The following is a 21,417-nucleotide window of genomic DNA, read 5'->3' as shown; positions in this document are numbered from 1 at the left end:
CACTAAACATGCAGTATGTCTTAAAATAGTAGGGTCATAACCTCTTTTAATAAAACGTTTAATGATTTTAGTAAAAATAGCAGAAAAATTAACATGACCCAAAATCTTACGAAGTAATCACATCGCCATAAAAACCAGGCTGGCTAATCCCTTGTCGCAGAAGAGTTTTTAAATCACAATTTAATTTAGAAATTAAATCAAAGTTACGATTGTAAAATTTAGTAAAATATTTCCGTAATTTATGATAGCGGTAGCCCTGTTTTAGAAGCTTGCAAATAATAAAAATATTCCGCTCGTTGAAATCCTTTACGTTGCTACAAGCTTATAACACAACTAAAACTTACAAAAATATAGCAGTATGAATTATGATTGCTAAGCAAATATTTTCTACCTGATATGTTCTGATTGAGATATACTAAAATATGATAAACTAGACCAACAAGAAAAGGCGGCGTTCAATGAACACTTTTGTAAAACACTTTTGTTTTTGTTTTATATTATGTGTTACAGACTGCGTTTTACAGTTTGTATTAGTTTGAAAAAAAAAATTATTACTTATTAACAACTATATTCAGTTTGTTTTTACTATATACTCGTTTTTCTGCGTCTTTGGGATTCTAACTGCGACAAAATTAACTTTTCCTTTGTTTTCAAATTAACCAAATAAGTTTCAAGTATCTGCAGACGATCATTAAACAAAATTACTTCCCGGCGTTCCAAAATTATAACACAACATCTGCTTTCCAATATGAGATACATACATTCATTAACTGTTCCTGAGTTTAAAAGCTTATTTTCTAGATTCTTGTTCCAAAATATACCATGCAAATGAATATACTGTGAGCTGTTGTTATTTGTTTTGACTGAAAGTACAAATTCAAGAGAATATATGGAATAAACATGTACACGATCGGTTCAATTCTGTTGCTGACGATTTGTCTCAGTCAGGTAAGAAAATTAGTTGTTTTTTTACTCTTTCTGGGGTCTTTAAATTACACTTTTGATTAATTATAAGATTTTACTTTTGATTAATTCTAAGGTTATAATTTACCTTTTCTAAAGAAGACAATTTTGTCTCTTTCATTTCTGAAACAAAATGACTTTGTTACTTACAAACACCCCCAATGTAGACAACTTTTAGCGCAGACTGATATATCTATTATATAAATGTTAACAATTTGAGAAACTAACTTTACATAAGAAATAGCTTGTACTAGATTTGGAGTAGGCTTTGTTCGAGGTTTAACGTTCATAAATCGATAACATTTGTCAGCTTATATATTTGTCTTTTGGGTTAGTAGCTGGAAACAATTGAGCTGCGCTCACGATAACGCACTGTATGCGATAACATTTGTTTCATTGCATGAACCTTTCATGCAAACCTTTTAAATTCTGAAAGATGATTCAAATAAGGTGCGCTCATATTTTTGTTAATGAAACGGCGATAATCGTACAACAAAAGTGACGTTAATCTCACTTTGTGTCACCAAATGTAATATGCATAGTGTTTGTGATGCTCATTGTGTCCATTGTACAAAGCTAGTTTGTTAGAAAGAATTGTGACATGCTTAAATTTTACTTTGTTACCATAAGATGCTCTTACTGATGTTTATGCCAAGCCGCTTTTAACTCTTTATCTTGGACAAAATGTCCTTCTAGACTAATATATAAATTTAAACCTTGTTGTAGTGTCTCTATAGAGCCTTAACTTAATAAAACATTTATTGTTCTATTTCATTTTTGTTAGCTCTTTAATAATGTCTCAGATTTGATAGTTCTATTATTTTGGTTTCATATTAAAAGATCGCTTTTCAAAATCCACCATTTTTATACATTCGAAATGCATAAAATCGGCTTGCAAACATCCTGGCGTTTTCGTTTTACTCTAATCACAGGCTTAATTAAGAAGGAAAATAATAAACCTGTAAGGCATGTGGTAAAGAAAATATCTGAATTTATGTTCACACTGTGAACACTTAACCATGGAATTTATACAGATTGATAAAAATAATAGTTTATTCCCTTTGTTATCTAAACAATAGAAAATGTTCCCTGTCGGTTATCTGACTTGCTTTTTTGAAAAGTGACATTTGCGTTTTGAAATGGATTTCCATTATACTACTCTAAACGAATACTTTTTGTTAATCAATTATTGCGTGTCTGTATTGTATGCTAATAAATATATTTTGTTTTATCTTTTCAAATCTATCTTCTGACCTCTGTGTAAGAATATATAATTAGAATGAATGAAATGCTAATATGAAGTGAATTTCATGTCAGAAACAAACATAAAGGTAAGAAATAACATGATCTGTTGATTTTGTTTCGGTACAAAAATAAAAAAATATCAAAAAAGCACAGCGAGTTCATATTCAGAAAAAGAATACATATCATTTTAGTCAGTTATGTTTTATGACTTAAATGAACTTTTTTCAAATATGAGATACATGTTTTACGAACTACGCATAATTTACTTCATCTGATCCGTTTACACCGGTTGTTAACCAAATTAATTAATTTTCACAGCTGACGTTACCTCATCAATCAAATTTTCGAACTTGATGAAATGACAATAGACAGATTGTAACAGTAATAAAATGACATATAAATTGTATTTTCTTTTACAATAAAAAAAAGTCATACATGTTCTCAAATATTTTCGCTTCAGATGTTTAAATTTTTCTTTCCTTTCTTGCCTTTCAACACAAAAACATTGTTTTCTTCTTGTTGAAGTAAAATATGTTACGTTATTATAAAGTTATCGTCGGTTATTGGATTTCCACACTGACCAAGAAATATTACATTAACTTATCCTATATCTCTTATTTGTATTGAACAAAATGCATATCAAAATCTTCCAAAAATTATACAACACAGAGTGTGAAAACTTATTAAGAAAATATTTCTCCAGAAAAATTTACATTAGAAGTTGAAATATCCAATTGCACTCAAAAACAACAGGTGAATTAAAGACTTGATTTTTGTCTTTTCAAAGCATTTTCTGTTTTTGTTTTTAATGATACATCTCATTCGAAAAAAGGCTGTCAAAACCCATTTTGATGTTAAAGGCTGCAGTGAAAACTGTAGGCTATTGAACCAATTCGACCTTGAAATAATTAACCCTTTCTTAGAGAAATTTTATTTGTATCTGCCAGTCAATTTTTGTGATACATGCTTACAATCAAAACGTAAAAGTAAGCAAGCACTGTCGTTCTGGTTTCATATTGGACTATATTTAAGCAATCAATTGTCATACTATCGTCCTTTCTTTCTCTATTATTTAGTTTAAGCATTGATCATTTCTATTATTCTACAATATGACGCAATATGTAATACTTGCAAAACACTTGGTAAATATTTGTCCCACACGCAAATCTAAATAGCAAAACGAGAGATACTGAAATTGTTCGTACACTAACGTTATATCTTTCTAACTGATCTGCTTCAAAAAAAAATTCTTCAAGAATTTTCAGTTGTCAGCAATCTTCAAGTGGAATTAATGCATTGTGAACGATAATTGGTCATTACTGCTTTCAGTTCGTTCTACAACATCTGCTTCTCTCATGAAAGATTGATTACATTCTACAACTTTTATGAAAGCTGTTTTTCTATTTTCGTCTTTAACAAACGGGTTATATACAGTTTTTGTATATTTTCATAATTTTATCAAATAATTATTCATATGTTTTTGTTTTGTGTTTGTGTTTGTTTCAAGTTATAAATATAATGCAGGGGATAAAGAAAGAAATTTGAACAACATTTTTGTTTTTGTAAATTGCAACATCCTACTTTTGGACTTTGCATTTATGTTTCGTTATCAAACAAATTCAATCGACGTTACAATTGGCGTAATAATCAATATAGTAAACAAACCATATAATTGTCGCGTTGACGAGCTGACTAACTAGTTAATTTTCGTATTAACACGATAAATAACAGATCTTTATCAGACTAACTAGATATTTTTTCTGTTAGATAGATCAATAACAAATAAGTATCTAACTTCAAAAAACATCAAAATATGCCCAGAACTGCCAGCACTTACCAGTTGTTAAAAAGATAAGTATCTGTTTATCTTTTGTTAACCTAAGTGTTAGATAATTATCTCGTATATATAACTATATAGATTTTCAGTAAGTAGATAAATTAAATGCGGAAAGTCACCGGCTTAAGCAGAATACAACACATAACTGTAGTAGTAATGGTCAAATATTAAATTTAGTACCATCAACAGACGTGTTTCTTTTAAATTTCAAATTACACATTACGCGTGTCAGTTTCAATATTACAAAGAAAAATCAATGTTATATCATATGTTTGAGATGAAATTCTCGTACTAAAACATCTTTGTTAATATTAACACATGTGAGGCTAATGTTCTTATAGAGCTATATGCCAACTGACAATATTTGAAGATAACAACACGTGTCTCTATCTATATTTTTTCTGAAGTGAATTCATTAAGAAAGTTCTATATTCATTTAAACAATATATTTTAAATCAGTCTTTGAACAAATTCTAGTGTTGTCTTCTTTTTTAAGAATTGTATAAGGAAGTTCAATTTATTTCTTCTTTGTCTCACCTTTTATTATTAACTTTAAAACTGATAAAAAGCTGGAACAATAAAACATTTTCCAATTTTCCCTTTATTGCTAAATTAAATATTTATTACAGATTAACCCCTGCATGTCGATTTCCATTTCAAACTGTCAAAATTTATTGACTTCAATTTGGTTTTGGACATTTTGCACAATAATTCGTAATGTTAAATCGTGTGTCGTTGATTGATCTTTTGTATAATCAGTAGTCAATGTAAAGCTTACAGTGGTCAGGTATTACATGGAATGTATTTGAAAAGTAAATAGTGGATTTATTAATATTATATCATTTTAAAGTATTCTTAACTAAGCTTCCATTTTAAAATACTCGTATTTGTTCATTTTCTTTGTATGAACACTCATGTAATTATGGTGGTTATAACATGAGATGCAGACAATAAGTCATATTCAAATCCCTAAATGTACTTTGAGCAACAATGTTCTTTAGTGGACAAACCGTTTATGACATCGAAATGTGCTTTGTTAGTTTATCAGAACACGTAGAACATAAAAAAAATAAAATTATGATGATTGAACTTCCATATTAAGACTGCATTATGTTTTTGAAATCAAAAGAATTTATAAAGCAAACATGTTTACCCACCTGGACTCTCAACAGCCTACCCTAATAAGACTGTTATGACTGTGTATTTATTGAGGCAGTATAGCAGTTTTGAATACTTTTAAATATAGTTCACTTTAACAAACAAAAATTAATGTTATACGCATTATTCAATTCCATTTTAAAAAAAGAGTTTCACCACCATTTGATGTACCGGAAACCACATTTGTTTTTATTGAAGTACATTCCGGATTTCCTTACAAAATTAATGAACAACAGGCTAGGCAAATGGCTTATTTATATGGCATGCAAGATATTTTCGTAACAGATATTTAAAATTATTTCCATAATATATGATTAACGATAACAATATTTCAAGAATGTTCTATTGAAAGGGAAACATATGATGACAAGTCACTTATTTTATCTACTTTCCCTTTTTCTCAGGGAGAAAAGTTTTTTTTAACTGATAATATACATAAATGTGACCTTATGCGAATATTTTTATTTTCAAGTTGACCTGAATATTGACTGTATATTTCACAAAATTGACTGTTGATTAATAATGGTGATTGACTAACCGTTAATATTGGAAAATGTTTATTATAAATCTGCCTAAAGCATAAAAACTGCCAGACTCAGTTATAAATTGAATGTTACCGGCTGTTCGCTTACCAACTCTATAACAAGTAGAGAAACTGATAGCGAACAGTATGGATCATGATCAGACTGCGCGGATGCGCAGACTGGTCTGGATCCATGCTGGTCGCAAACGCACTATGTTGGTTTTGTCATGACGCGCCTCATTGATCTTGTTGATAAGAAGTAAACTTTTATATTTAAAAGAAGTATGGCAACATTTAAACTTATTTCAAAACACAAAAAATCATTAAATAGACATAATATTCGTTTTTGTACTTTTTCGAAACGGTTCACAAATAATTAGTTAGGATGTACTTACATTTCTTTCGTACTAACAATGATTGTGTAACAAAAGGTAACTGCTACAATCGATACCTTACTGGGGAAGACCTATTTGGATTTTACTTTTGAAATCAACTAAATTATAATTAGACTCATATCACTTATTTAATACTTTCCACCCTTTCGCCACCATTGTGTCCCCTCCTGTTTTTGGTTTGCTGCCCGGCTGGGTGTTTTAGCGGTTGCGTTCTTTGAACGTCGTCCTTTTTTCTCGTTTTTAATCGGCTGCAGACGGTAATAAAACTTCCCAGCATTCTGAAATTGTGATTTCTGATAGCTGATAAATAATAAAGTTTAAACTCAAGCGCTAAACTGAAAATTGATTTAAAAAGACGTAATCAATTAGGGATCGTAATTAGATTAACATTTGAGTAATGCTTAACTTCACCAAGTTATCGGGTTCTTTTTGTATACAAAATGACTTTTGCTACAATTTTCTTACATCACCTTCATGCTCACAACGAATCTAGAACCTGGGTAATTAAAAACAAAGTAAAGAGTTGTATCCTACAGTATTAAATTATAGTCAAAATATTACAATGGCTTTGTATCTCAAGATGAACAAAAAGTGAATCAGTATTGTTACACATTTTTCGGGTTCTTCGGGATCATTGATTCAAGTTCTTTAAGTTTGGAGGACTGAATGACAATTTAGACAGTGCTAGGGTGCATGAGAAAATGTTGCACAATAGTATATTATGTCTCATGAACATAATAAAAGTTAGTCTGCAGTTGTCAACTATTTGATTTGTTTCGCTCATCTCCAGAGGTCTACACTTTATAAGTTTTGATTTATTTCCAGTTGGAACTTGAGAATAATTTTCATCTACAAATTACAATGTATTTATGTATGTATGCTAAAATATGTGTTTAGGATGTAATTAACGTAATGTTCTTTTTATTCTATTTCTAACTTAATATCAATTTATCATTCTCACCATTTTTGGCTTTATATCCATAATATTAGTACCAGCATTTGTGGATATATGTGCACAGTGAATCTAAATGAAATGAAACATTAAAAAACGACCTTGTGAAAATGTAGTTTTAAGCAAATGTATCGCATCGAAAATTTTCACTAGTTTATTCCTAAATGATGAACACCCACAGAAACGGTATTTCCCGCTAAATTTAAAATTATAGTTATTATGAACATACAATTCACCAGAAAACAGATTTGTAATTTCTGAACACCATTTAATGTGTAATATGGAAGCGATAGACTCACGAAACTCTTCCTCCATTCACTGTGAGATATTGCGGCGATTCCTGATAATTGTGTAGTTTACAGTGCAAAATTAATTCGCCAGGAGTGGCCTCTTATTTCACGAAGGAAATACATTGCGTTTTTATCCGACTTTGTTTTTACATTTTGTCAGACACAATTCTGTTTCAAGTTAAGTTTTACGAGCTCGTATAATAGATTTTTAAATATTATGTATCCTTTGAGGTGGGTTAGGTTTGTCTTTGAACGTTTAATAAGCCTTTCAATTAAGGTTGTGTTTGATAATCAATATTAATTTCAAAGGATTCTTTATCTTAATTATATATATTTCCCCAACATAATTTGATTTTCATGAGCATTTGATTGTAATTGGCGTATTCCTTCTCCTCCTTAACATTCTAATGATTAGGCTAAAATGATATTCCTTTCCTTTTAGCTCTTTTGTATAATTTATACTAATTTTAAAATATGCTTGCTTAAACTGAAGAATAATTAACATCCCAAGTTTTCAATTTTACAAAAATGAAACATTTGTAGGCGAAAATTTATCATAACTGCTTCCCTAATGTGCAAGGAAGAAAGGAGAGATACCTTCATTCATTTAACAATGTCTCATTTTGTTTTATTTCTTGGTTGTAAAGTATTTAGACATTTAAATGCATAGTATTATTCGCTATGCTGATTATGCTGAATGGCGTCCTGTTTCATTTCAAATGAAAGAGATGTATGGAATAGGAAATTCTTACGTTTATTTATATTTTATTGCTGATGGTTTGTACCTATCAGGTAAGAAATATAAAACCGATATTATAAAATTTAACCAATTAAAACGAAGTAGGCAGTTAGAAGGACAAGTAATAAAACGTTTATTATCTGAGAAATGTGTGTAATATTAAATAAAATATTTTCTTTTGCTTGTACATGTGACACTTTTTGTATGAATAATAATACATTATCCTGAAGAAAAAAAAGACAAGATTGAACGCATAAACTGAACCTTTCTTCACCACCACTGTCTTCTTGTTGTGCTTGCTAATTTCCAGAAGGTACCTTACTTCCCGCGGCATTTGAGCAGTTGGTAGTATCCTTGTTGTTTCTCTTGTCGAACACATGTAAAAATCTGGAAAAGCGGTTATCCTTCAGAAGCAAAGAAAACAACATTGCCATATGAAAAGTGCAGACTCAGTTTGATTGAGTTTGTTCAAGACAGACAATGTATAAGTGCAATATCGCTAACGCTCCTAGCGGCGGCTGTAAACGGTATTCAATCTCTAACCTTAACGTGCCAGAATCAATGTCACCGAATGACTAGACAAATCAAAAACACTAAAGCCAAGTACGGAGCATGTTTTTACGGCAGCAACTTGACACTTTACAAAAAAATGGGTGAAATACTTCATTCACAGAAACTGTTTCTTTTATTTAGTAAGCTTGGTCTAAATTGCCGTTGCATACAGATATAGCATTTTATAGCAGGGCCCCTACAAGACAGAAATCTGAAATGATCATATCATTCTATAATTCAGAAATGAGTTATAAGGCTTTCTTGCATCTAATATGTTACTTCACTTTATTTGTTTGTGATCACATGTTAAACAAGCTGTATCTTTTATTTAGTTTACTAGGTGTTCCTCGATAGCCATTTAGTCTTTTATATGTAGCTAGTTACACGCTATATTCTGTTAGGTCAAAAGATATTATTATATTATTATTAATTCTTCAGTGCTTTTATTTGCCCTTGTTATAACTTGTTATAACTTTCTTGATTCATTATTTTACGACACAATGCTTTATTTTCAGAACGTTCATCGCAACTAATTTAGAACAGTTTTAACATATTCATAAGCACTCGTGTCGTTTCGTGTGAATCTGTTTGTTAGATTGCCTTGATTTACGCTGTTTTTATTTTGCTTTCACGACATGTCTGGGCAGCTTTGCGTATTTGATATCGCCGTTTAAGTTGTGATCATGTGATAACATTTTTGATTGTGCATTTCATTTATGTCGAATTGCACGATATATTTGAAAGTGCCCATCATTATCTTCAATGAAACTACTGTGTTAGTCATTACAACATTTTACCATATTTATTTGAAAGCAGATCAATGCAATTTATTTGTGTAATGACCAGTACGTAGTAGTGTCATGCTCAATAGGCCTATATATAGTGTTCTGCACGATATGTTATATGTAAACAATCACAATCTTTAATAAGACCAACACATTTATATGTAATAATTATAGTACATTTGGTACACAAAAAAAAGCAAAATATGGCAGAGGTGAAATAAATTAAGAAATGATCGATCGATTCCAAATGCAATCGATATTTTAACAATGTATTTAAAAAAAACAGCATTTTATTCATTCTATTTTAGAGAATATTAAATCCAAACGTATGTCCTGTAAATAAGTCCTTATAATAAAATTTGAAAATCACTCTATAGGTTTTATAACCTTATTCCTTCAATTAAAATACGCGTTGTATCTAGTGTATTCTAAAGTGAGACCATCAGGATTGTTATCCAGGAGTCGCTGATTTGGTAATCGGGCAAGGGGGTTATCACTACAACAGATCTCTGACATTAGTAGTATTTTTCACTCAATGCGTATTCAAAAATGAAGAAGGGTATGAGGTCGGCCAGTTGCGAAGAAATTGGTCTTAACTTGTCAGTTGCCCGTAATAGCCTGTACTACGTGTAAGAATCGAATTGAAACCAATCGACCAAAGAAACACAACAATCTTGCGAGATACCAAATATAATGTTTATTTGTGATAGTGCATCATGCAAAATAACGTGTCTACACGAGGTTCAATTGTAATAAATTGTACTTCAGTTATGTCAATGAAATTATCGTATTGAACATAACAGTTTCAAACAGACAATTATCAATAGATACACGAGATGATTCTTGGGCAAAATCATTCAACATAATTATAAAGAAGTTAAATCTTGATATAACACTTTCGTTTTCTTGCTTGTTAGCTTTTGATTTTGAAAATTGTAATGTAAAAGTATTAAGGCAGCTTACGTTTAATTCTTTATTAGTTATCGTAGGAAACCTAAAAGCTTAGTTGTTGAAAAGGGTTAGTTGGACGGATAAAATATTTTTTCATCCTTAACATGTCCACACAAGTTAATGAAAATGAAAATTTTTTCAGTAGCCTATTGTCAGGTATATACGAATCACGAAAACATCCGTAAGATCAAACCGAGCGTGCACTATTGTCAATTTTGTCGTTTTTTGGGCGTTCTATTGGGATTCGTTTTTCCTGTTTTGTATTCAATTTAGCGTGATGCTTTAAAATACACATTTTTTATTTATAACATATCTGAACAGCTGCAGTAAATCTAGGAATATAATCAGAACTTAAGACTTGTCTTACTTAAAGCAATGTTATATTTTCACCACTTTTATTCCTATCTGATTTTCCCCACGGTAAGGTCGTATTTCTCGTTACTTTTAAAATGTCAGTTGTATCATTAAAAAGAACAATAGAAACAAGATAAATGGTAAATGAATAGCATGTTAAGTGTTTGCTGTAGTTTGATAACATAGGGAACCGTTAACACTTATAATCCTCCATTTGTTTAATGTAATATACTGCTTTCTGTTTGTGAACAAGATTATCCATTGATAGTGATATAGGCAAATGATTTATTATCTGCATTACTGGGATATTATACAAACTTGCCTGGATTATCTTTTAACAGATCAAAAGTTACATTCAGATATTTACAAAGCCTAACTTCTGGAACTTCAAACATAAGTGTTTTGTTATCGGAGTTTCCTTTGTTTGTTCTATGATGCTATATAGGTTTGTTTTATATTGAAACTAATAGGTAGTTCTACTTTATATCTAATCTTGCATTCTTTAGACGTTGAAATTATTTTATTTGTTTGCTCATAACCTCCTCTTACACTTTAAAGGAGATAGAATGAGATGGGATGGGGGAGAGACCGGTAAGAAATGTGGTTGTTCCAAACAATACTTGCTCGCCTAACTTTAATATTTTGATTTGTATTACCTCTTTATACAACTACATAAGCTATGCACATAATGAGTGCATTTTTTGTCTTTGTAAGGAATGGAGTATAAAGCGCATAAAAACGTCTAAACTTTCTAAGAGTGATCCCTCGGAAGCATTTATCACAACAAAATAACATGACAATCGCAGACTCGGTTTGATTGAGTCTGTACTTGAGGGATAATGAATAAGTGCAACATCCCTCACGCCCCCTAGGACCGACTTGAGCGGTACTCAATTCTCAACACTTAAATGTGATCCCGAAGGACCAGAAAAATATAACAACACTGAAGTGAAGTAAGGGGCTACATTTTACAGCTGCCACACAGCACTTGGCACCTTTTGTTGTGAAGTATAAATATCTGGAAACAAAGTGATCCCTCGGAAGCATTAATCACAACAAAATTACATGAACATTGCAGACAGACTCGGTTTGATTGAGTTTAAACATGAGGGCCTCTAAATGACCATTTTGTTGCTTTCCAGATAAAACTTCTTATTTTCTCTATCCGTTAACATTGAATAAATGTTTTCCAAAATATTTTATAACATAGTCACGAAAAACTGGAATAAATTCAAATTATCATATAGCAGATCTTTAATTTGTTTTTCCTATTGTCGTCACATATCGAGTTATTAAATGAATAAATTATTTATCATATTATGTTGCAAATGCACCAACTGTCAGTTTAAGGTCCAACAAGAAAAACAGACCTTGATGAAACAATATATCCTTTCAAGCTCGGCATTGCAATGTCTTAAGAACTTACGTTACAACATATTTACAGTAAAAATACTGCCTCTAAATGTTTGCACTATATTAATGTATTAATTTTGTTTGATTTCGCTTAAATGATTGAATGGTTAAAATTTTCATTTTGCGTGTGTCTGAAAAAATGCACGGAGGGTCCCTGATGTCTTCCTTTTAGCTGGACAATCATCGTATGACCTTAACAGTGTAACAGTTAAAATCGTTTAACTATTTTTAACATGAATTCGTTCATATGGAAAGATAATGGTAACTACATTTTTTATATCCTTTTTATCTTTAAAATCAAGGTCGTCGACAGTGGAGTACTATCAACAACTTCTCCGCCACCTGATTCAGATATTGATGATAGCTGGAAAGTAATAAAACACTGGCCTGATGGTGTTATTCCATATGACCTAACAGACACGATGTACGGTAAGTCAATATGTACATCAATATTTGTAACATTAATACATGTACATGCTTGACTGTATGCTTTGATCTTCCATTTTATTGCAACGCAAATACAAACAGTTGCAATGTGCTTTTCGATATATACCAAATCTTTATTAATTTGCTCGGGCGAAGTACTTCTTTTCCTTTTATTTGTTATGGTTGCAATAAAGGACAAGCCATTGACATGTTTGCTTACATTTTATCCGTTTAACGTATTTCTTAATATTAATATTTGTTTCCTTTGGTAAAAGTGGAAATTAAAAGTAAAATATTGAATTTGTAAATTCGAATGTTCTAAATAATCTCTTTGTTAAACTACCGGACAGTATTTGGTAAACATTTGTTTTTTTGTTTTTTGTTTTTTTTCCGAAGTTTAGATCGATTGGAAAGAGGTCTTATATTATCTGCAATGAGGAGATGGGAATATAAAACATGTGTTAAATTTATACCTTGGACGTCGGAACTCGGCAATGAACAGGGAGCGGAAAGATATATTCGCTTTTTTAGTGCTGGAAAGTAGGTATCAATCTACAACTATTAAAACTTAAGAGTATTCTTCTAACAACATCTTTGCCATTAAATGAGGTCTCTTGTGATTTAACACAGATCGGTTTTAGTCAAGTTGTAATTATATGTCCGATCTTTAAAATTATTATTTGCTTAAACCACAAATCTTAACTTTGATGGCTAACGCTATGTTGTCAAGTACGCTAAAACACAAAAGGAGGCCTTGTGAGTATATAATACGCTTTTGTTTTTGTACTTTTGTAAATGTATCAAAATGTTTGATTTTTCTTTTCATTTAATGAACCTTATAATGCTACACATAACAATTCATTGCAGAAGCTGCCAGCATAATTCAGTTGTTCGCAAGTGGTTATATTGTACAATTCAATATTAATTTTATATCTTCTTCGATTCCAGCTGTTTTTCAAGAATGGGGATGCAAGATGAACAGCCACAATTATTTGGCATTGGAAAAGGCTGTTTAAAGGTTTATGTTTATATTTATAATTTGTGTAAAAATTTGTATTATAATTGTTATTTTTACAATAAAATAACATGCTTAGCAAAATAGTATGTTTCACACAATTAAGCATCATTGTGATTGGTGATTCGTTTTATCATTAACTGTAGGCCCAACCCATTTCTTTCAGTAGTAAATTGAAAAGTGAATAGTTTTAGTATTATTTTGCTTAACCCGGTGATAGGAGCTTGGACGGTAACTTGCACTTTCCAGTACCGTCCGTGAACGGAATAAATCAAACCGAGCCTGCAACAATTTAATTTTGCCCTGTTGGGCTTTTTTATGATTCTGTTTTTTTATATTCTATACATAATATCTTTTGCCAGTTACGAAAAGATATTGAAATGGAGAGAAACAGAATTCCCAAAGAATGTCCAAAGGCTCGGTTTGATTGAGTCTGTTCATAAGCAGTACTGAAAAGTGGAAGCTACTTTCAATGCTCCCTAGCATTGGCTAAAGCAGTATTCAACATTTAAACTTGTAATGGTAAACTTCAGTATTTATAATCATCCACATTTGTGTCCATTCGGCGGTGATTATAAAACCCTCAATGTGACAACGTGACTACTTCACGAAAAGCGGTGGATGGTCCCCAAGGAACAAATGCTTGTGCCCTAAACGAGAAAACAATAGGTGGAACTTAACAAAATGAAGTTTTTAAGGGGCATAGGAGCATATGGAGCCTGCATATCACAGATGAGTCGTTCGTAAAATTGATGATTAATTCTATTTATTTTCATCTTGATGTATTGAACGCATATTGTCTATTTAAGATGTCAACTATTCTACATGAGTTGGGTCACACAATCGGTCTGGTTCACGAAATGGAACGTCCTGACAGAGATTATTATATCGACATTCACCGAGAAAACATGAATGAAGATTCAAGAAGGAATTTCGAAACTACTGATTCAAAGAAAACGACATATAATCTGTATAAAACGCCATATGATTATAAAAGTATCATGCACTATGGACCAAAGGTGATCGTATGACGGTTCAAATTATTTAGTTTTCTTTGTGTCGTTGCTCATGTCAGGTTGTGTGCAAATTTATTGCTTTTAGCTTTCCAATTATGCTTAAAGCTTGCTATAGTCCATTTCAAGGCAGCACTCCTCCACGCGTGTTTTGTCTACATATAAATGACTTATATAGTGTTGTACCATCTTCGTTGTTTGTATCTCATGTTTTACTTATCGTCGCCATTAATATATGTCCATTTTATGGTTTCCATGGCTATGTACCTTAATCTGTTTTTTAAGGTATTTCTTATGTCTTGTCTACGTTACTGCACCATTTTGTTGCCATGTATCTGTATGGTACTATTCTATTACACTCAATCAGGTCAAGAAGCATAGCACAAAAATACGAATTTTTATTTATTTCTGAGAATGTGTTTTAATTATCGTTAGCATATTTTTGTTTTTAAGTGTCCCAGCCAGCTCATCTATGTTAAAAACTTAACAATTATTGTATTTGGCATTTGGAACTCAGTGGAGTTTCGTTAAGCCTAATATGGTATTGTATTTATTTAGCAATTTTCAAAAAGTCAAAACGTTGTGTAGCAAAAGGCACTATAAGCTGGAAGAGTACTTCAGTTGGGCCCGTAAAATTGTTTTATAACAAACCGTTTATATAAAAAAGTTGCTGCTAAGTTCTTCTCAGTATTAAATATATTTTCTGTTTTATATAATTAGGCATGGTCAAAGAACAAGCAAGTTGTTTTAGTAACAAAAGACCCTGCCTACCAGCACGTTATTGGAAAGGCAAATGACATCAGCTTTTTTGACGCACTCTATGTTAACAGGGCATATAACTGTTCAAGTAAGTAAATAAAATCCTATTTTTTCAGGGTTCTGTTTTCTCAAATGCCCTGCGTTAAGGTTGTTGTATCGTGATCTTCAGTACTTATTCCATCAGACGAGACTTTCCATAGTTACCTTGGTGCTATTGTCGCACAATCTTAGGCCATGTATCATGCCTTGAATTAGCTGGTTCTTATCTTTGCGTCTTAACTGACCTGATTGTCACGCAATATTTCTAAAATGTAAAGTTTAACACTTTATTTTTTTGCGGAAGTCGAATTCAATAGATACACTTGATATACTGACATAAGTTCATAAACATCGTAATACAATGGATCGGTTTTCATGTATAGCTAATAGTGCGTTGTAATTAAAAAATGTCTAGCCTTTCGTGTGTATTGTACGTGCCTTGTAATATACAATGTATATGTTATTAATTTTTAACGATGAATTCAGTCTGGATAAATTTAAATATGATACGCATCGAACAATACTTAGTATTCTCCAAAATATCTTTTATTCTATTTTTGCTATGAACGGATGAATCCCAGTTTGATAAGACAAATGCAATTATTTCGCTATTTGTTGTACAATCGAACTTGATTTCGTTACTTTTCGTCATATTTTATATACATTGTAAATTAACTCAGATCAGATACATTTACAGGCTTGTGAATGTGTAAGAAAATAATACTGTAAAATACGTGTGTATCTATCAACTGAATGTGTACATTAAATAATTACAGATATAAGATCACAATACAAAACAGCTCGCTATCATCTATTTGCTTCAACATTCTCTTTATTTTAGCTTGCAAGTATTGCTCACTGCAATTTCAAACTGAATCTGAAATGTGTTAATCACACGTAAATGAAATTGTAGATCCTCATTGTTATAATTTGTAGCATTGTCCGCGTATAACATTGGAATATATGGGAAGATAATTGTATCAAATGTTATAGCAATAATAATGTTGTTATAAAATAAATGATATTATTTTTCATGCTGTTAAGGCCTGCCTGTTAAATGTATCGCTGTTCTCGACTTGCATTATGATTATTTTCCTTCTGCAACACTTAATTAAAATCAGTAACCTAGGATATGCACGTGAGTTTGTTGTGATTGACAGTCACACGGTGCATGTACAACCCCTGGGAAGTTCTCTTACTCTGCCCACAGTTTCGTGTCAGATTATAACATACCGTGCAAAATATTCGTAATATGAAGGAACATGTTTGATAATCTAGGTACTGACTAGGTTTGACTAGGTACTTAGAACTTTATAAAATGTTATGCGAAAGCTAATACTTAGTTTGAAACAATCCTCTTTTATCAGCATTAGCTAATAAATGCGCAGAGAAACTGAATAGAGTTTTAAATAGTAAAAAGTCGTAATCTTTAAGGTCATCCGACTAAGTTACTTTGCAATATTGCAAGATTGAATTTGCGTGGACGACGGAACATAATTAATGTTATTGTACTCGTCAACGCCCAAATAGGAACCCATTATTATTATGATTGTATATTTTTTGTTTTATGTTATCTTATTTGTAATCTTCAAAACAAGCATAAGAAATTTATGTTGTCAATCTGTAAAAATCGATAGAAACGCTGCACCATAGAGCTATATTGAGTAAAATAAGATAAAATTCTAATTGTTTTATATTATTATATAATTTAACTTTACTTCATGGGTCGTTCCCAAATATACTGTATTTTTATAAAACATATAAAAAATTCATTATAATATATTCACTGGCTTAATGACATAACTTCATGTTAGAGCGATGTTCTGGCACTTTATTGGGCATATGCCAGAATAGTGGTTTCCTGGGAGGTCCAGACTGCAAGTGTTTGTGTCAGGACGGTTACGCCGGTGAGTTCTGTGAGACCGCATTACCTGGGTTCGAGCATAGTAAGTTTTGTTCTGTCTTTTTTTATTTATAAATACATTCAAAACATTTTATTTACTTTTAATGAAGTGAAACATTGTTTATTTGACATGCATATTTTTATTGTTAAGTTCATATGACTAATTGAAACGTACACAATTTAGTTATTTGTATGATGGGGTCAGTATATCAATAATGCTATGCAAAGGAATTGGTTTTATCATTGAAATACACAATGGCTAACAGTTTGTTTTGATAGTTGTCCTTCGCTAAAAAGTTTCAAAATTAAAACAAAAACTTGTTTGCGTTTAAATAGTATATTTTAAGCTTATAATATTTAAGAAAAGTCTTTGATGCTCCTCTACGGTCCCCACCACAATTACTGTTATGATATAGTTACATTGATCTGTCGTGCTTTTTTAATCTTTGGTGTCAAAGCATTTTAAGTACTACACAGTCATAAATATTCGTGGGGAATTTAGTTTGAGCTTTCATAGATAGATCAATCAACAAATGTAAGCAATGCATAGTCTTTTCTCAGACGATATAGCCCATATTTTGTTTTATGTTTCTTTTTGGCTCATCAAAACGAACCCGTGTTTTGTCATTGATGACAACATTTGCAGAAGACCGTGTATTTCTATTTTGATACTGTTTGAGCAACAACTTTACACGCGAGCATTTTTCTACTCAATTTGCCGTTAAAGATGCATACATATTTTAACACTCTCCGTATTTCGAAATGCAAACTAATGATAAAGATTTTATATTGTGTTCTTATTGTGTATATTTTGCTAGTAATTGAATGGAAGTGTCAAAAAGATTGGGTTTTCCACGGAGGAAAATGTTACCTGTTCAGTACAAAGGAAGACAGTACAGATTTCTTCCGATCTAAGGCATCATGTATACGTAAGAATGCAACCCTCGTTATGTTCAAAGATCGATCAGAGTTGGCAAGTAAAGATTCGTAACAATTATTATTTTTAATTTTAAGTGTTTATTATGCCCAACAAAAAGTAGTAGGTGATACAGCTATGGTTCGTCTATCCGTCAGTACGTTTGTATCTCCGTCTAAAGTCTGCCCAACCTTACGTCTGGCGCATGATTGAAACGTGAAATACGAAAAGGTGTTAACCAGGAGAGGTGCATATATAAAAATTGTAACTGAATAATAGGTTTGTCGTGTAATTTTTGTCCATTCAGAATTGTAATTAGTAAAAGGTAAAAACGTAAATATCAAATCAGTATGTTTTTTTTTTTAATTAACAAAAATGAAACATTGGACTATCAAAGCTCATTATTTTTATTTAGACAATCAATGTTTTGTACCCATCTGGTACTCAATTTCAAAATATTTTTGTCCAAATCGTAAATCAAAATCTATGAAAGAGATGCACAATTTAGAAATAAATAATAATAATAATCTTCAACAACAAAAATTTCCTGTTGCATTTTTTTCAGTTAGAAAGTTCGTTGGCAATGTTTTAAACACACTTTGTACTGAATGACTTGATGGTATTTTAAAATTTGCCTTTTTACATTAATTGTCAGAAATAAACAATGTTTTCTGACTGTACTTGTTCAGAACTTCGATAACGGTAATGATTCACGCAATTATTAAAAGTCTTATCTTACTTTAATAACTAATACATGCATATTAATTTAATATTTAATAACTATGGAATTGTTCTTCTGAACGAATTTGTCTTTCATTTTATTTTTTATATAAAGTAACATGATCGAATTCATTCTCGATGAAATTGTGATTATATCTATGAATGAGACAGTGACTGGTATGACAAAAAATTGATACAATTCGTTTAAATTATAGGAATGGCTGAACTATATGATACAGGAAGTGAAGTTAGTGTCAGACACGTCGTTCTTTTGGGTTGGTATGAGCAGAGAAGTGGGTTCATCTGCTGTGAAATGGGTTGATGGTACACTGGTAGATACAAACCTTGTGTGAGTTATGTTCATAAATATATTTCAAACAAAACATTTTCAGAAGCTTATCATTTTAGACAAACCTTTGTATGACTAAAATATTTTATTGTATATTTCGTTAAAAATGTAGAAATATCAGTACAGTAGTTAGCAAGACATAGTATGAAACATGTTAAAAAAGAGGTGTCATTGAACCCAAGCCAAGGTATGCATTTCCGTCTAGAAAAAGTTATTTAAAAGTTACAGATTTACAATCTTTAAGCTCGATTCTAGCTTAATGCCTTTCTTTAAACATTTTCAGTAAGATATTTTTAATATTTTAATACCAAGGAATTTAAAAAAAGTATTACAACCGGAAAAATATGTTATTCTAGAAATACATTAATATAATCCGATAATATATGGGTCCTCCGAAATATGTTATCGATTTTAGCAATTTATATATTAAACATAATTCAAAATTTGGATTATTTTGCACGTTTTAACAAACATAAATCAGCCATAGTAACAATTTTGTGAAGAAAATAAAAAGTTGACATTCCCATTTTAACAGGTCATAGCAACAACGAATTTATAGAATCTGTTCTCTTGTAAAGGTGATATTAGAATTCCTGCAGAGATAATCTCCTTTTGTATTTAAGAACAAATTAGTTTCAAGCCAAAATATATTAATAACATTCAATGTTTCAAAAACAAAATCAGTTTTCATTACTAAAATCACTGAATAATTTAGTGGTCATGTAAAACTATTGTTCAAAGCAATTAAAAACCCATTATATAATTTGCAAATGAATATAAATCTGGTACAGCTTTCATCAATTCATTAATAAACACATAACACGAGTTAACATTTAATGGCATTTGTCTAACTAGATGGCCTATGACTTTTGTTAAATGACTTTTTTTTCTTGAAGTTCTCTCAGTGATAAAGTAGAGTTGCATGAACCAAGCTGTGCACTATTTGATGGAGAGACCGTGTTATTACAAAACTGTTCATCTGGCAACGAAAGTGGATATATTTGTAAAAAAGATTTCGGTAGGTATTTTGAATTAAAGGTTTTTACTGCCATATTAAACTTTTAATTATACAATGTACCTTTACATTTTCAGCTCTTTTGTCGCCTTTTATGTCTTCATTTGATAGTTTATTATCTAAATATATATTACTTAATGTGTTTGTTTTTTTTGCATTGCTGCTATTGTTATTTTATCTTGATACAAAGCCCTCGTGTGTTCCAATTAACCATTAAAGGTACATGACTCGTATGCTTCAGAAACAAATAAATGTTTGCTTCTTGATAAAGAGCAAAATTAATATGAATTTTATAATGTTTAAATGATGACTTTAGAGCACATAAGATGCTTAATTATTTCCTGAAAAAGTAGTGTAAAATGTGAAATTATTAATCATAGAAGTAGCAAAATGTAAGCAAAGAAGTATCTGGTCTTCCATACAAAAATTCTATTACTATAACTGTTTTTATTGCTCAAGAAGGCAACAGATGAAAAAGATGGTTCCGTTAATTAGTCAACGCGTATAGTAACTTTTTGGATATTGTACACTAAGATAAAACAGCTTTTGTAAAATAAAAATAGAAGCCTGTCCGAGGCATAATTGGCGTTTAAGTTATATTTATAAATGATTAATGAGAAAAAGAAATCTAACAGCACGAAATCATTGACATATGTCTTTCTGTATATATTCGATATTGGTTATGACGTCATTGCATTTTATTGCAGATTCTACATGTGGTGGAAGGTTTTTTATCTCACGTACATCACAAACAGTCATTCAGAGTCCAGGGTTTCCAGACAGGTATCCAGAAGACATCAAATGCACGTATGTGTTGCAGGTAAATTAATGCTTATCATATTTTTAACTCTTAATTTCTATCGAATAATGCAAACTTTCAAATTTTAAGGAGACACTCTAAATTCAATAACAAGAACACCTAATATAGTATAGTGTATAAAAGTTTTTAAAAAATGAATAAAACAACATCTGACAAGTGCTCTGTGAAACAGTATTCCAAAAAATTATCAACATTTTTATTTATGAATGTTTATTTATAAACGAGACAGTTTTTTTAACTTTAACGCAGACACAAATAAATGAAATTAATCAGTTCGTTATTAGA

The 21,417-nt window shown here is 30.9% G+C and overlaps 1 protein-coding gene across 2 annotated transcripts in view; it reads left to right on the top strand.

The window, feature by feature from the left end:
• The window catches only part of LOC132722678 (zinc metalloproteinase nas-36-like), a 32,966-nt gene that overhangs the window by 6,621 nt on the left and 4,928 nt on the right, over positions 1–21,417 (top strand). Inside the window, exons 1-11 of one of the 2 annotated variants that reach the window (XM_060707200.1) lie at positions 772–948; positions 12,460–12,586; positions 12,985–13,123; positions 13,532–13,601; positions 14,408–14,617; positions 15,332–15,458; positions 17,224–17,355; positions 18,131–18,285; positions 19,164–19,297; positions 20,194–20,315; positions 21,020–21,132. In XM_060707200.1, the coding sequence (XP_060563183.1) occupies positions 901–948; positions 12,460–12,586; positions 12,985–13,123; positions 13,532–13,601; positions 14,408–14,617; positions 15,332–15,458; positions 17,224–17,355; positions 18,131–18,285; positions 19,164–19,297; positions 20,194–20,315; positions 21,020–21,132 (1,377 nt within the window). In that variant the 5' untranslated portion in view covers positions 772–900. Of the gene's footprint in view, positions 1–771; positions 949–12,459; positions 12,587–12,984; positions 13,124–13,531; positions 13,602–14,407; positions 14,618–15,331; positions 15,459–17,223; positions 17,356–18,130; positions 18,286–19,163; positions 19,298–20,193; positions 20,316–21,019; positions 21,133–21,417 lie in introns of those variants that run through there. The other variant, XM_060707199.1, reaches the window with a different exon arrangement.

The sequence above is a fragment of the Ruditapes philippinarum genome, unplaced genomic scaffold (genome assembly GCF_026571515.1).
Source record: "Ruditapes philippinarum isolate M1 unplaced genomic scaffold, ASM2657151v2 ctg46_1_1_1_1, whole genome shotgun sequence".
Taxonomy (NCBI): domain Eukaryota; kingdom Metazoa; phylum Mollusca; class Bivalvia; order Venerida; family Veneridae; genus Ruditapes; species Ruditapes philippinarum.
The sequence above is the reverse complement of the archived record's forward strand: the minus strand, read 5'-3'. Positions and strand labels throughout refer to the sequence as shown.